This window comes from Pagrus pagrus, assembly GCF_965226575.1.
Source record: "Pagrus pagrus genome assembly, chromosome: 15".
Classification (NCBI taxonomy): Eukaryota; Metazoa; Chordata; class Actinopteri; order Spariformes; family Sparidae; genus Pagrus; species Pagrus pagrus.
The window spans coordinates 8,991,068-9,008,080 of record NC_140199.1 but is presented as its reverse complement, the minus strand read 5'-3'; the positions used below and the strand labels follow the sequence as shown (position 1 = coordinate 9,008,080).

General features: G+C 42.3%; 1 protein-coding gene across 2 annotated transcripts in view; it reads left to right on the top strand.

Moving 5' to 3' along the window:
• The window catches only part of bicc1a (BicC family RNA binding protein 1a), a 66,934-nt gene that overhangs the window by 7,064 nt on the left and 42,857 nt on the right, over positions 1-17,013 (top strand). Inside the window, exons 1-2 of one of the 2 annotated variants that reach the window (XM_084375879.1) lie at positions 634-655; positions 11,900-11,946. Coding sequence is in view for 1 of the 2 variants with exons in the window: in XM_084375878.1 (XP_084232004.1) it covers positions 11,900-11,946 (47 nt within the window). In the remaining variant the exon portion in view is untranslated. Of the gene's footprint in view, positions 1-633; positions 656-11,899; positions 11,947-17,013 lie in introns of those variants that run through there. The other variant, XM_084375878.1, reaches the window with a different exon arrangement.

The following is a 17,013-nucleotide window of genomic DNA, read 5'->3' as shown; positions in this document are numbered from 1 at the left end:
GACTCTGCTTACGCGTTGAATTCCTTCATCCTGGGCATGATGAAGCTTTCAGGAGCCGTAATATAATTGAGCTTCAGCCGGTGGAAAAACCTGTAATTCATTACTCGAGAAAATAAAACCGGGAGTCCTATTTCAACAGTCCGAGAGTGGAGCTGGAGTGCTGTGACCCATTTCTGTGCTCCTGGATCTGTAAATGGGCTGAAATGAATACCTGTTTTTCTACGTCCCTCAAAGCTCTTTTTCTTCAACCCCTTTTCAAAGTGCAGATTTACATTCTGTCTGGTTTGCGGTTGCTATTTTAGAAATGTTTCTTGGTAGGGGGAGGGAGGGGGGGGGCAACCCTGACTTATCCTGCACGCGTGCGCACTCACACACGCATGCATGCATGCACACCACCCAGCCCTTAACCACTCCCCCCGAGAGCTTTCAGTGTTTATCTTTGGAGAACCTTGGGTTTTGGTTTGTTGTTCTCTCTCCTCATTCAACATCCAGTACAATCTGCCTTTTCTCCACTCGCCTTGATTGGAGCGTTTTTATAAGAGCACCTTTTTCATCGAAAGTCCTGGCCAGTTTTCAGAATATTCTCCGCTTGAACAAAAGAGAAGAGGGTGTGTTGAAATAAAGAAAGAAAAGGAAAAACTCAATTTAGTCCAAGGTCAGGAATTTTATTTTTAATACACTAACTAGATTATGTTCATTTCCTAAGAGCTTCTCTGTTATGCCTTAACTATTCAGATTTGACGTATCGGTGGAGATAACTCGGGCGTTGTGTAATCCAGGAAATAATGTCTGGCAGAGACGGGTCGATTGGTTGAAATGATGACGGGTGTGCAATGTCAATGATTTCCCAATAGTACAACGTTAACGGTGCAACTCTCGGTCTGTTAAGTGAGATTGACTCCCTATGCTCCGTGGGGGATCTGACTCTAGATACCAGGCACCAGGAATGCACAGCGTTGTGTAATCACTTGGCAGCGTGCACACACGGGGAGATAATGAAGGATACGCTAACCCAAACATGTTAGCAACAACAGCTTGATGCTTGACGTCTTGTTTCCTGGACTGGATGATCCCACCACCAAGATGCCTGTGTAAATAAAACATTTGCTGTGAGGTCACACACTTAAAGTTGTAGTGACGTTCAATGACATGAACTGTTTTCCACTATTTCTGATTATTAATAGGCCGTCTCGTGTGCGTGACCTCTTGGTCAGCGAGTCTAGTATCTCCAGCGGGCTCTCGTCTTAGGCTGCCGGAAAGCAGCACGTGGCACTCGCTGCATTTATTTGATAGCACAGTTGCTTGGCAACCGTGCCTCAGATGAGAGGAGCCGCGTTTGAGTGCAGACGGTGACTCCTGCTCGGCACAGAAATTCGATGACAGGTGTTCAAACTTTGTGGGTATTAACGTCGTTTACCAAAGCTGGAGACGTGATGGGGCTTTCAAAGCAAGTTCTTTTCCTTAAGAGTTCAGTTCTGGTTTATTTGAGGGTGCAGCTTTTAAATGTGCTCTATAAATATACTTTTCTGACTTACTTAACACCCGTGGTTACTACTAATAAAATGGCAAACACTTGTTTAGCAGTTGCTTTGTCTGCAATACAACACATGAGTCAGAAGTTGAAGCAGATGCACAGTAACAGGTGTTGTAAACAGACTGGTACCTGTAGGATAGAATTAAAAATACTAGCACAGAATGACAACCTGATTCATTTTCTGTTTGTCATTCCCCTGATGCAAAGCTATGTTTAGTATAGAGAGATAATTACAGAATGAACATGGCTACTGCTACAATAATGCTGATAATACATAGTACAAAAATTGGTGCTTTAATCAAAATCTTAAAGATTTCTTCTTGTAATGACTCCTCAATCCTAATTGAAGTGGCACTTTAAATTGCTGGTTTTGTCGTGTTTAATTATGGAATATATTTTTTGTTTATTTTGTGGAAATTAGACAGTAAAATATAAGTTGTAAGGAAAGCGGCTATGATGCCAAGAGGAAAGATTTAGCACTTTCTAATATCAGGAAAAGCGACAGGAATACAATGTGTCAAACATTTGCTGGTTCCAGCTTCTTTATGATAAGGATTTGCTGCTTTTCTGCACGTTTATGATAAGAAATAAAAGGTCTTTTTGTTTTGAACTGTTAGTTGTACAAATGAACCAGTTTGGAGACTTTGGGCTGTGAGAAAATGTCACAATGCAGAAAATAACCGATAATAAAAATAACCATTAGTTGCAGCCCTCACATCTCCACACATTCACAGACTGCTTTCCAAGGGACCGTGGCAGATGTGAAGTGAAACTTTAGAAACTATTAGGCTGACAGTGATCTCACATGATGATAAATTGCTCAACGGTTTTATCCCAAAAGCATGGTGAGAAATGGGAGGCATATTTGTCTGTCACAAATTATTAATAACCTCTGAGTTTTCTTTTACCAAAGATAAAAAAAAGTCAGTGTTGAAAACTCAGGATGCTTCTCTGGCAGTGTTGATATGAAATATCACATAAAACAGACTTGTGTATACATCCCCAATCCTTACTTGGTGATTAGATACCACTGTTGTCTTGGAGAAGCAGTTAAAGTGTTTCTCAGGCACTGGAGTCTTTTGTTTAGATGCCAACCTGCGTAAAGTATGCCAGCGCAGCTCAAGGGGAAGCTAAAGTGTTGGCTTTTGTCTTATTTTCACTCAGATGTCAGTCTGATTACTGCCAACTACTTGTCAGCTGCGAGCGATACACTTGTAGAGACATCCTGTCTTTGAAGTGAAGCGTTTAGGCTTGATTGATGAGAACAGCCCCCCTTCACTGCATAACAGCACGACTCAATGCTATTGATACGACTGAATGTTTGCTTCATAGCCTTAACTATTATTTATACTTTAAACAGCCTTTTTGTATTTAAATTACTGTGTGTGTGTGTGTGAGTGTGAGTGAGAGGAATAATGGTGAGTGACTACAAAGATATGTAGAGATGTACTGACAGACATTATTAATTTGTCCTGGACTGCCAGGGGATAGTCGGTGTTTTAACCGCTAGCACAGGAGCTTCGGACCCCTGGGAGAGAGGTTTTCAGGACTGGGGCTAGCTCGTTAGCATGTGTAATTTAAGTTAATTTAATTTTTATTTTTTTGTATACTAAATGTATTATGTATTACACCTTTTTATGATACAGTGCACTTTTAAGTCAGCTTAATATTGAAAATGTGACATTAAAACTGATGCCACATATCAGGTACATTGGCAAGTGGAAGCATTATCAGCCATGCTACATGAGTAAACACAGTGTTGTCGTGTGCAGTGTTGTCTGCTTCTGGCTCTGACTAACAGAAGTGTTAAGTGGTTGCCAATGACGAATTTGCCAAATTGTAACCTGGCAACCGTTACTGTAAAGTCCTGTTTAAGGCAATACCAAATCAATGTGTTGCAATGTGAAAAAGTACCTTGGTTTATCATCAATTGATTAGAAAAAACTCTTTCCAGCTCACAATGTAATCAAAACTTCCAGGAAATATACTGAATCATGATTTATGTCTATATTGCAAGGTTTATCTAGTACTCCCACCCTGAATGAGTAATGCATATATGGATACTGTTTCAGCTGTTGCTAGGTCACATTGTCTGTTTTACTTTTACATTAGATATTATCACGAGATGCATTTTTTAATTGAGTTCTGACTGTGACATGTGGTGCTAAGGTGAACGAAATCAGATCCCACATTAATAAACCTTTTAATCTCTAGAAAAACTGGCCTTTACTTAGAAGGAAGCTCTTGAGGACACACATAAAAGGATCTTTATTGCAGACAATTTAGTCTGACCTCTGTATAATGCCCTTAGCGTGCGTGTTCATGTATTTACGAGCGTGCGTGCGTGCTCGATGGGTTTGTCACATCGCGTGTGTTTTGCCGTTATGCTACGGCTCCCTGAGGCCCTCTCATTAGCTCCATGTTGAATCAGCTGAGAGCCACTGCTCTCGCCGAAGGGAGGGACTCCGGAGAGTTGGTGTGAAAAAACATCACGCCTTCCCGCTCTTTTCCTGAAATATGGGAAATGTAGTTTTGTCCTAGTAGTGGTTGTGCTCACAGCCAGCAAGGCTCATAAGTCTGGCTTTAATATCTCACTTAAGCGAAGGCGTGCGAGCAGACGGTGCGCTCAGATGTCAAACTTCAGAACCTAGATCAGATTTGACACTTCTTATGAAACCCTATCCAGGGGAAGTAGAAGTTGTATAACCTTTCCTCGTTTTAATGCTTGCGTCGACTCTTTTGTGAATGTCCCAAGTTTCACCTTAAGCCCTCTTGTGATTATTGCCAGTGCGGAGGATTTTGTCTTGAGAAGCTCTGCAGTTTTAGAGATTTAGCTGGTGCCTTTAGGGGCTCCCTTTGCTTTTTGTAATCTACAAAGCTCCCCGTCTTCATAGAAATCCTTTGACACGAGGGATCTTGCTCGATAACTCTGGCGCTGCAGAAATATCGGGGTGAGCAGGTGTATAAACTCCCGCTTTATTATTGAGTGACTGTTGGAAATAAATGGATATCGGCTCACATCTGCACTATGAGGCTCTCTTGTTATTGGGAGCGATTGCGGATTTGTCAGCTCTAATTTGGCTCTTTTTCTGACACTCGACCTTTTCCAATTAAATCTGAATACTGTAGGCGAGCTAACGGTGAAAACACTCATGTCAGAATGTCTCGATCTGGTTTATTAGGGTTTGTGTGTCTGTTGTCTTCTTGATTGTTGTGTGTGGATTGAAGCCCACAACTGTCCAAATTAACACTGTTTACATTCCTTCAGTGTCAAAACAGCCGAATCTCCCAGAAAGTTGGTCCCTCTGCAAAATAATGGATAACAGACCTCGTTCCATCTGCCAGTGTCGAGTCCTTGTTGCCGCTCGCTGCAGCTTCTCCCACCTCCTTGCATGCACTGACAGTTGCTACATACATTAAATAATTATAAGGCGTGAATAGGAGGGTGTGGATCTGATTAGCTGTAACCACCGTGTTTACTTTGTCAAATTAATAGACCAGGGAGATAACTGCTTTAGATTAGCGACACTTTATTTGCTCCACATTTTTCACAAAAAACACCAGAGGACAGGATCGATTGCAACATGTGATGTGCGCTCTGGGGTCCTGTGTCGGTTTTCAGCTGTGATGCTTTTACAATATGCCGTGCTGGAAGGGAGGAGACTGCATTGTCCTCGTATAACCTGGGCCAACAAAAGACTGCTAACCCATTGTAGCGCCTCAGAGACAAAGCAAAGCCTCTTTTGACATAGATCAGAGCTATTAAATGCTAGAAAATATAGGTTAAAGAAGCACGGATGTGCTTTTGAACTCTTGTCCAACCCCTTCAGTCAATTTTTGTCTTAAGGAAGGTCTGTAATTTAAATTGGGTTTCTCAGCTGGCAGACAAAATAATAGGTTTCTTGGTTATCGAAGTAATGATGCATGAGCATTTCTGTGGCGAGATGCCTGTCAAATCTTTGGGAAAATGGGCAAAGATGAAAAAAGATCATTGCCTCTTCCCTTCTCATCTCATGTTGCTGCCAAATCAAATCTACAAGACAAAAAAGCAATCATGAATATTGCGAGGAATGCGAATTCAAACCACCAAATTTGAATTTCGGTGGTTTTTTGAAAAGTTTGGCAGCCGGCAGCTGACTTTCAAATCTCAGATGTTGGCGCGCCCTTGAATTTAACTTTTGTAGATGATCAGCCATGATCGGAAAATAAGGCTGACTTGTGTTTTTTTTGTTTTCACAAAATTATTCGGTCACTTTATATTCATGTTGGAGGTTATGTTGCTCTAACCAGTACGTGACTGACTTATCCTGCATCATTCTCACTTGACATTGAAGCTGCAGTGGATAGTGGTTTGTCAGGAGCAGCTAACTCAAGACTACTCGCACAACATCGTCAGCGATATAATCTTTTCTATTTGATTTGATCTGATGAGCACAACACTCGACCTCCTACTCAGAGGCCTTAAACCAGCAGTGTTTCGGGTAATGAAGCAACAGACAGTAGCTATAAAATGCCTCAAGTAGCTAGCGCCGTTTAGCACACTGGCAGCAGAATTCATTCCTCTTACACTGTGCAGATTTAGAATAAGTAGTGCGTAGGATGAGCCTCGATATGAAGGCTATCGGCCCCAGAAGTCACAGGACTCCCTGCTGTCTCCCTCCTGTCTCTGCTCTGGGTTTCTCCCACGGCCGGTTTACATGCTACACGTGTGCCAACAGGAGGTTTTGCTCTCCACACATGGCTCATGTTTTCACTCATGTTTCCACATCAGACTGTTTTTAGCTCTCTGCACTCACATTCCACAAATGCTCTTGCCCTGTTGTTTATTTATGAGGTTAAAAGCCAAACTGCTCTTATGTATTATTTTATATTATTTTATTTGGCCTCGTTAGGCCTCATAGTTTGACCTTATCTTGGACTCAGAGTTTTGACTTGGAGTAAAAACCATATGTGCACGTGTGTGTGACACTCTTGCATCTCCCACCAGGAGCTGATGTTAAAGGGATAGTTCGGGTCTTTAGCTGTGGGGTTGTATGTGATTCTTATCCCCAGTCAGTGTATTACCTGCAGTAGATGACCGTCAGCTCTCACCCTGTGTGGAGAAGCAGCGAGTACCCGCAGGAAGCAGAGCATTGTACTGCCATCGTACAGCATCTGTATTTGCTACGCACAGCAAAGCTGTTTATGTGTGTAATACGATGCACGGCAGGTACAGCTGCGCTTGTGCGTAGGAATACGGACGTTGTAAGTTTGAGGGACTGTAGTGCCAAAGGAAAGGGCTGTGACAGCGATGTAAAGCGCCGAAAACGTTCAAAGCAAAACACACACTGAAACAGATTTTTATTTTCTCAGTGGGACTTAATTTCCTGTCTCCACACGGGGGAGAGGTGATCTACTGCAGGTAACACCGACTAGGGATAAGTACCTCATACAACCCTACATTAAAAGACCAGAACTATCCCTTTAAATTAAATGCTTAAAGGAGATGTGCAAAACTCTGCATGTAAAGCATCAAGAGAAAAGAAGATTATCTGTCATTGTTTGCAGTTTAGTGTTTATGAAAACCCCCATTTTCATCAATTAAAGCTGTCAAGTTTCATATCTGATTGAATTCGTCAGTAATTTGAATTTAATGGCATTAAAATGTAGTTTTCATGCCAACACTACCTGCACATGCCTGCGCAGTCGTCTGTGTTTGTCCTGCGATCACCGGGCCTGACTGTCGTTCTTTCTAACTGAGCATCACCGATACAGGAGGGACGCCTCCTGCCGCCACATCCGTCACTTTGCCTGACAGCATCTCTATATCTCAGGCAGACACACAGCAGGGGTTTTCTTTTTCCTTCCCAGTAAATGCTTTTTCTATGACTAATGAGACCTCTGTTACACATCCAGTGAGTTTACAAATCAATGACGGCTCCAGTGAAACGTGTAATAAGATCAAGAGAATCCATTTCGGCATCGTTACCGAGGAGGGTTATCGTCCTCGTGCAAATGACATGTTCGTAAGTGGCATTTTAATTGGCTCGCTATGTGCTCTGTTTGAAATCGGTCTCATTAATTTACCACTGACAGAGACTTCACCTCTTTTGTTTAGACAATAAGACAATACTGAGACCACAGAGAGAAAGAGCAACTGGGCTGCTCTGTTACAGTGTTCAATAGACAAGTAGGAAAAAAAACCCAGACTGTTGGATGGTGCTGCTCCTTTTTTGTTTGTCTTAGCTCTTACAGGAAACGCTTCCAGTAACCAGTGACGGGGTCTTTCATAATTTTGGATAACTTCAGGCCACCTAAGAACTGAGCACTTCAGTCAGGGCTGTTCCCGTCATTCTGCCTCAAAGCTGGATGTTATCTAAACTAAATATTACAGTAAAGTCCTCTACTTACGATCATCAAGATCAACTAAATGTATTCGCTTTCATGTATTTGTCATGAAAATGTCAAAGATAAGTGCCTTTCCGCTCTGGAGCTCAAATTCCCAATCTGAAAAAATTTGGGATTTTTGCCTAATAAACCACTAATGCTGCATTCATGTGCTCCTCCAATGGTCCAATTTCCCGAGTTGGGAAGTCTTTCTTTACTGACTGCGGTGTGTTCATGTGCATCGTGTCAGAATATGAGGGCAACATGGACGCCAAAAAGAGGTCCTTTTGCATTTTGTCGCTCCGAGCGTTTAAACAACACATCGACAGCTGTTTCTACTATTTGAGTGACAAGTAAGAGCAAAAGAAACAATACAATGACGATACAATGCATGACTTTTACCGTCAGCCCAGTGTTTACTTTCATCCGCCACGTTTCAGCGTTGTTTTACCTCAACTGAGCGACTCGTGTACCAAAATCTTCTCAGACTTTTTTCGAGTCTCCAACGGCATTTCCGTGAATTTCCTCAATCGGGAAAAATGTTTCTCAGTTAATTTTTCGACAGCACATGAACACACACAGTAAGAGCAGTGTAAACAAAAGAGTGTCTTTGAAGGTGGGCCAATTTCATTGAAAGCCACTGGTGTTGATTAGCCAGCTCCACATCCGAGGGGAACCTATGGGCAGACTGCACAGGTGGTAACCGATCATGTAGTGTACACCTGGAGAGGAAACGGGATGAGGGGAGGAGGAAAAACACACAACAAGCACTTTGGCCCTGCCTGGCTCATAACATCTTGAATTGAATCGTTCCAGCTGTGGTCATAACTCTAAAAAAAAAATATGTGAATGGTTTAAACTTCAGTCCACGTAACTGTTTATGGCTAGCTGCAGGCCATCGCCATTAAAATCATTATTTATGCTGAGTATTTGGAGTGCATCACTGTGAACACCAGCCTCTCAGTAAAATGACTTAACTTTAAACAAAAATCGGAGGCTCTTGAGAAACTGAAGAGGTTTTTCAACTGTATTTTTCCGTCTGTGACACTTTGCATCTGTTAATGTTACTCTTCCATTAGTCAGAATTCCCCCAGCTGTGTTTCCGAACGCTGGCATAATGAGATGTGTTGTAGCTCCGTGGATCGGCAGACTGTTTATTTACTCGATTTTGTGGGAGAAGTGTTGAATTTGAGATTGTTCTGTTTACAGTAAAGCTTTGCAGTAGGTTAACGAGGTAAAGAATGATGAAATGGTCATCATTTATTTTCTCTCCTGTGGCCGTTTTATTAGAAAACTGTGAAAACGTTATTGTTTCCCTTCATTACAATCAGATTTTAATCCACATCTTTCATAGATTTCCCTTTTGTTGTACGTCTTTTTAAACAACGAGCCAACAAGTAGCCAGAATTCATCGGTTCAATCAGTGTAATGGCGGGCGGTGAGCGCTTGATGTACACAAATTTCATGTGAAATTGACTTTACCCATTGAGCCAGAGCAGACCAGCCTCCATGTCTTTATAAACTGTGGCCTGGCCTTGTTTAGTGGGCAGCCAGTGTGAGTACAAACACTTGTTAAATGCTCATGATGTAGGCCTAACTGCATCGCCAAAAGCAATAATATCGGCATAGTTGGAGATAAAACTGTGTTTGGAGTTTGGTCTTGAAATGTGGTGTTGATGGAGGAAGTCATAACAATGCCTCTCACACCCTGGTTTCACACTGTAATCATATAATCCTGTGTTCAGTCCAGGCGCAATATACTTTTTGAGGTGAACTTATTTCATGTTTGAAGACACTTAGCGTACAAATACAGCGGGACGTGCTAGTTTTAAAGGCAAACTATGCAGGATTTGTTGGTTGTAGTTTGTAGTAGGGGATTCTTGAGAAAAATATTGATGAAACGCTTTGATCATCCTGAAAACAGCACAATAATAAGACGATATAGGCAGACGATAAGGTCTCTGAAGACAAAGACACGCTCCTAGTGTGTCTAAGAGAAGATGGGTTATTTTTGTACTATGAGTCCATACATTGTTTTGTTGGAAAATCCTGCATAATGTACCCTTTTTAAGGAAGGCTGACTCCTCTTTTCTTGACAATTACACGGCCAACTGTAATGATACAGTGTGTGTTTAACTTACAGATGTTTTCAGTCTGGAGGAGAAAATGTTATTATTTAGTAAAACAAATTTGCCCCTCAACTGATTTTATCTGATGTATGTTCACAATACACAAATATCTCTTTTTTCTTTTTTAATTACCTCCTCTGAGAAGGTAATGTTTCACCGATGTCTGTTTGTTTGTTGGCTGGTTGTTTGTTTGTCAGCAGGATTACATAAAAACTACTGAAGCAATTATGACAAAGCTTGGATGGAGGATGGGTCTCGGCCCAGAATAGACCCCATAAACGTTTGGTACTGATCCGGATAAAAGGACCAATCTGGGCTCTTTTTTCCCCTCACTTTCTTCAATGTTGCTAGATGGGGCGCATTTTTAACATTTGAAAAAAACCTGCTGTGCTTCTGGTTCAACATGTGGTCGCAAAGAATATTTTTTAAAGTATAGTGCGTAGAGCTGCCATTAATGACTATTTTTGTCCTCGACTAATCTGCTAATCATATTCTTGACTGATCATTTGGTCAATGAAACATCAGAAAGTAGGGACAGATACCCGTCACAGTTCTTAAAGCCAGTGGCACCAACTTGGGTTCAGCATCAGATCTTCCATGACATCATATTGTCGAGAAACTCTTCATGCTTGAACCGAGTTTAGGCTGTTTTGGGTAGTTGGACTATAATAGCCTGAATGTGCATGGAAAAGTTTATAGACGGCAAATAATTTGGGGTTACAGTGTTTCTTTTGGTTTTGTTTTGCCATAACAAGCAAAACAAAAACATTCCACAATCAATCATCTGGTCCCCTTCATCAATACAGGACGTGATCGCCAACGCTCTATGACCATAATACCCAGTGTAGACATTACCACCTCATTACCGTAACTGAAAGTGGGGGGCACGAAAATGTCTTGTTGTTGCCCCCGAAATACCTGAATATTAGTTTCATGTTAATCAATTAATGGATTAATTGGCTTATCATTTCAACCAATTCTAATGCAATCCCATCAGTTCAACCATTCATTCAGTTTTTCTAACGTACTTCTCGCTGCTACACATTTCTGAATGAGCTTTATAACCCAGCGTCGACTGCGCTGCTGCTCCTGACCCAGATTTGCACAGACGGCAACAGACCCATCTGGAGAGCGCCGGCTGAAATGCATCATTAAACCTTCCCGGTATTCCCAAATGACAGAGGAACATGAGAATTGTCCTTGGAGAGCAGATATGTATTTTGCATCAACAGGGCCGCCACAGTTTTTCGAAGGAGTTGCAGATGTGTTGGAGCCACGACAGGCCTGACTCGCTCTGTACTGTATCAGCTGGAGGGGTTTCTTGGCGTTTTCACCTGCTTGGAAAATTACTTTAAAGCACCAGGGATTTCCTAAGTGCTTATTTGTTTACATGTGATTTTGGGTTGTTTATTTTGCAGCACTTTCATACACTGGTGGCACCCGCAGCTGGAAGTGAGAGATGAATTTCAAAAGCCTTTTTTTTTTTTTAAGAAGTGTGAAAACTGACCGACGTTTGGTATGAATTGCTCCATTAACGGTTACTGTAAAAATGGCCAAATATTTTCACTGTATCCATCAATTTGTCACATGGAAGCTGTGTCCAATCTTCGGGATTATGTAAAAATGACTTGGAACGTTTTATTCCGCTCCTGCAAACGAGCAATATCAGTCGCCGTTGCCAAACACAATATCCAAAGAAATGGAGATCCACCGTAAAGTCTCTCGCTCTGAGCGAAGACTCCGTAACCTTTCGAGCGGACTGAGTAATCTGCGTGTGATTTGGTTACATTGTGTATGTAAAACTGAGTGCTCTGTGTGGGTTTTTTTTTTTTTTTGTGAATTTATTTTCTCTCTCTCTGTCTCACTCTAGCTGCCTCCGAGGGGAGAGTCAACGGCGGGGAGGATTTCTTTCAGAAGGTGAGTGTGTAGTCTGCACTTGGTCGGTGTTTGCTTTTTGTCTTTTGGGTTGCGTTCAAGCCCACTGAGCCGGCGCTTCCCTCCTCGGTAAGGGAGCAGATGTCAGGTGCTCCTCCAGTCACTCGTAATTATAAATCAAAACAAATAAAAGCAAAGGGAACAACACTGACGTTCTATAACACAGCTGACACAACAGCGTGGGCCTTTTCTCACTTACATAACGTACCAGACTGTAGCAGATCACCTCTCCGGACTAACATGAGAAAGGGGGGTTGAACACAGGTCCGCTCCGGCCAGCTCGCCTCATTGATTTTTCTCTGTCACCGAGTTAATTAATCGATGCTCTGAAGCTTCATTACATTTTAATAAAACAAGGATTTGCCTCAGTGATTTTAAACGATCTTTACTGTTTATTTTAATCACAACTTGCTCACTGGAGCTCATTGATCAGTCGAGTGTGTGACTGTCGAGTTTAAATAAATCTTGTTATAAATGAATTAACTTTCATTCAATTATTAGCTACGGGGATTAGTTAGTGTCTATGTCTACCTCCGCCTACTCATATTTCCAACAACTGAATGGGCTGCCTATTGTGTCAAATGCAAATTAAAGGATGAGTTAACCCAAAAATGTAAAGCCTACCTTGTTTCTATGTGCGACATACAGCAGTAACAGATCATCAATGTCCATTTTCTCAAGCTGCTGACCGAGCTGTTTACAGACATCATCGGTCATCAGTGTGCACGCTCACATTGTTCTCATTATAGTTATGGTTCTAGTGACAGGTCTTGGCGTGGACGGCCCGTTACTTTAATATTTGTTTGAAGGATATTTGCACCTGTAAGTCTTGCAGAGTTTGACATGTTGCCTTCTCAGAGGATCACAATGGAATGAAGCCTGTGGACGTTACTGTGCTTAACAGATTGTAAATGCATAACCGTCTTTAGGTGAAGCAGTATTATGTGTATTTTATCACTGTCGATTAAATAGTCACGTTTTAATTCTCCAACTAATCCTGACGATATAAAACACTGATCATGTTGGGAATGTGCCCCAATGAGACATTATAAACTTTGATATATTGTTGATAACCGATCATGTCACACAAGCAAATCTATTTCTAAACAGCTAAACGACAATATCTTTCAAAAACATGTAAACATTTCACACTGCAAGTACTTAAACAGACAGGATTGAAGGTTATTTTTGTATTAGTATAAAGTATCTAGTTGTTATCTAGCTTTTTAAGATTCTGGATCTAAAGGTTTATAGAATAGTGAATATAAATTGTGTTGATACAAAGTTTTGCCATATCTCTATTTGTGAGTCATCATGAGGGAAAGCTGTTGTTAATAGTAGTTGAGACGGTGAGTCTGTTCATGATCTGACTTCGATGTGCTCGATTTAAAAAAAGAATGAGAAGACTTATCGCATGGCACTGAAAGTGAAAGCATTCACACTTTCAACAATCAGTAAGCCATTATCGCTAATTGAGTTTTGACAGCAGTTATCACGAAGGTATCTCGTTAACGTTGCGGTTCTCTCTAAGAGTCTCGAGTGGAGTCTTTCTTGTTTAAAATCCGGTTTCCTGAATATGTTCAGCTCCCTCTATAGTATGTTAATGGGCTGTAATGAAATAAATGATGGACAGCGGTTTGTTTGAGCATTCCTCTTTTGTCTATTTTCCCTTAGTTGGTTTTGGAGGTTAGGAAGCTGAGTTAAATGTCAAAGAAGGAGGCAATTTAACTGTCCCTGAAGCAGTTCTTTAAAAACCAGAGTAATGCAAACCAGGCGCCTTAAGATTCCCTTCCTAGGAATTTTAACTAGGGGGCTGCAGATATACTGTAGTTTCTTCTTCTCCACCTCTTTGGGTTCAGATGTATCTCTAATGTTCGAGACGTCCAGTGGAGGTGTCTTTGTGTATTGACATTGCCAGTTTTTTAGAGTCTCTGGCTTGAATATTGTCACAGCTCGTTCAAAGGGGACCGGTGGTTAAATCGTCGATTAGAAATTAGCGTGCAGCTGTTTGTGTTGGCGGGCCTGCGAGTGAAGGAGGAGTGCTAAAGTCATGTTTTTATTGCTGAATTTCCATTTGGATAACTTCTGCATAGTTCCCCCTCTGATAGCGTGATCACCATACGCGCCCAATTAAAGCCAGGAAAATAAACACGGAGTGCGACTGTGGAACGGTATTGTCGAAGGCAAATGGATGAGGTGTGCGAAATACCTTGAAGTTGATGAAAATGGAAACGTCCAACCGTCCAACACACACCCATTTACCACACACACTCAGCGAGACTAATAAAGTACATGCGTAGCAGCTCTCTCCCTCGCGTCAGGCAGCATATGGTCATTTGTGATGCACACTCTTTTACTCACTGGGCTTTGGGAGGGAGATTTCTCAGCAGCGAGACTTAAAGACGAGTCGCTGACGAGAGCAACAAGAAATGGTCCGCCCCCGCACTTTCTCCCGAGGCACGTTTACTGTGGTTGCGATCAAACCCTCTTACTCACTGTCTGCTGGACTTCCTTTGAGTCCAGTGCAACATCGTGGAACAGAGAGCTAACAGTGCTCGCTTTAAAAGAGGATGGCAGACATGGGACTGCAGGAGGGGTGTCACAGCTGGGAAGTTGGCTGTGTGCAAGTCCCTGCTGCTCACATGGGGGAATCTCGCCAGCGACGTGTCCCTCGCTCGTTTCAGTCTTTGTTTTGGTGTGTGCCTCGTGTTTTCCCTCCTCCTCCTCGTCCCATGTTCCTCCTCGTCCCTCCTGCTGTTTTAAAGGGACGGTGCAACCCAAAATAAAAACAGATTGTTCCTCTTACGTGTAGTCCTTTTTATCCATCTATATTGTTTTAGTGTGAGCTGCAGAGTTTGTAGCCGCAGATGCAATGGAGCTAGACACACTCAGCATGTGGTGCTCAAAATGTCAAACAGAAATCATGACATTGTTGCTAAAAATAATCCACAGAGCTTGTAGTGAGCAGTTTCATGTAGGAACTATTTTACTTCTTCTGAGCCACACCTGCAATGGCGTGATCTACTACTCTAGCTAGTGAAGCTAACTCAGCTAGCTAACGTTACAGCTCAGTTTTGACCCTGTATTTGCTAGGTCTCATGTGTAGAAGAGATTTAATCTCAATGGGACTAGCTAGTAGCTAGCAAACTAGGCTTGTAAGATAGCTAGGGTTATAGATAAGCCAAGGAGGACGCCATTAATGTTTGTCTTGAGCTGTCACGAACACGGGACTCTCGTCCATGAGTAGATGCTTCCTGTTTAGTGGTACAGTTGGGGGTGTAGTTCAGTGGGAAAGAAGTCCACAGGCCTTTCACGTAGGAAGTGTTTTCTTTATACTGACCTAGACAACCAGCCATATCATTGGACAGAAGGGACAAGTTGTTTGTCTTCACGACAGCGTGTGATGTAAACATTAATGGCGTCCTCCTTGGCTGAGCGGAAGCAATAGCGGGGTTACTTAGCTTCACTAGCAAGCCTAGTCTAGCTCCTACACAACCCTTATTCAACTAGGAAGTCGCATTGAGATAAATTCACTTTAACAAGTTCGACCGAGCCAAGACGGGGTCAAAATGGCACATCAACTCATATAACATGGCAGCAATAAGTATAAAAATACATTTTAAAGTACAGTTCGTAGATAAAGCAGCAATATTTAGGCATGTGTGAAGCAGCTGGAGCTGAAACTGCTCACATCGAGGTCTGTGAAATATCTTAAGCAACCGGGTCATGATATCTGGAGAGAGACATCACCGTTGAGTTCTTCAAACATATTGTTTTTGGCGTTTTGAGCACCACAAGCCAAGTGCCATCCATCTCCATTATATTTGATAGATGGCAGATATCCCTGAAACAATTTAGATGGATGAATAACACTGTAGGTAAGAGGAAAAAAATGCATTTCAGAATTTGGGGTGAACTGTCCCTTTCACACTATTTAATCCTTTCATTAAACCACTGGTGTGTTTTTTGTTATTCTCGTGTAACGAGGGTGTTTTTCTGCAAATGAAGTGCTTGATTGTTTAACAGAAAACGTGTCTCGGTGAGCGGTCCAGCTCACTGTTGCGCAGTGAAAGTCTTGGACTGTGAACTGCTGGAGTGTCGAATCATTGGCACGGAGCACAAAGCTGTAGAAGTCGAGCCCTGGGACAGCAAAGAGCCGAGAAGCTCGGCTGGTTGAGCCGATAACTGTGCACCACAGAAGAGCTTGGAGTGGATTTGGGTTGAGAGAGCCTTTGAACCTCTGGCGAGTACATCTCTGATCCCCACGCCTCCATCTCTCCATCCCAGAAGTTGTGGCTCTGTAAATAATGCCAGGCATGATATATAAGTGAGTGCCAGCACACTCAGATCTCAGGCCAGGCGTAATTCTTTTCATTTGGGTTTTAGCACTGAAACATCTCGTATTTCACTGCGCTGACACAGGGGAAATCGGAAAACTTAAAGCTGTCGGGATTAAATATTTTGTTGGCATAAAACAGCGAGCTGTCGAAACAACTGGGTCAGTGTGAGTGCGTTCAAAACGGAACGTATATGTTTATCATGCATCTTAAATAAGCCTATATGATGTGTAGACTTCATGTATGTCAACAGTTGAATGTTTTTCCTGAGGTGCCCTCCTTTGAATGTGTGCGACTCTTTTATAACCACACACATGCTACCATTAGCCCAGAGGTGTAATGGGGCTTAAGCTGCAAGTTAGCACTCGGATTGTTAACATGAACTCAGTCATGACTGTCGGGTCTCGGAGGGGGGGAAGCTTCAGTCCATGCTGTTCCCTCAGTCAGTCTCTTAACTCTGCTCACAACCTCTTTACACCCCCGAACAGCCCTCTGTGTTCCCCTCACACACACAGACACACATTCCAGCTGAATCAACAGCTGCACCGTTGCAGCGCGGCCCAGGAAACATGCCTCTGCCATGTTGATTGCTGCTGTTTTTATACGTACACACACAGTCACGTGTGTCGAACACATGTGCTCTCTCTCTCAGGACATCGCCTTAATGATATCCTGTTTGATTTCACGGACACGCCAGCTGTAAACCTCTAAG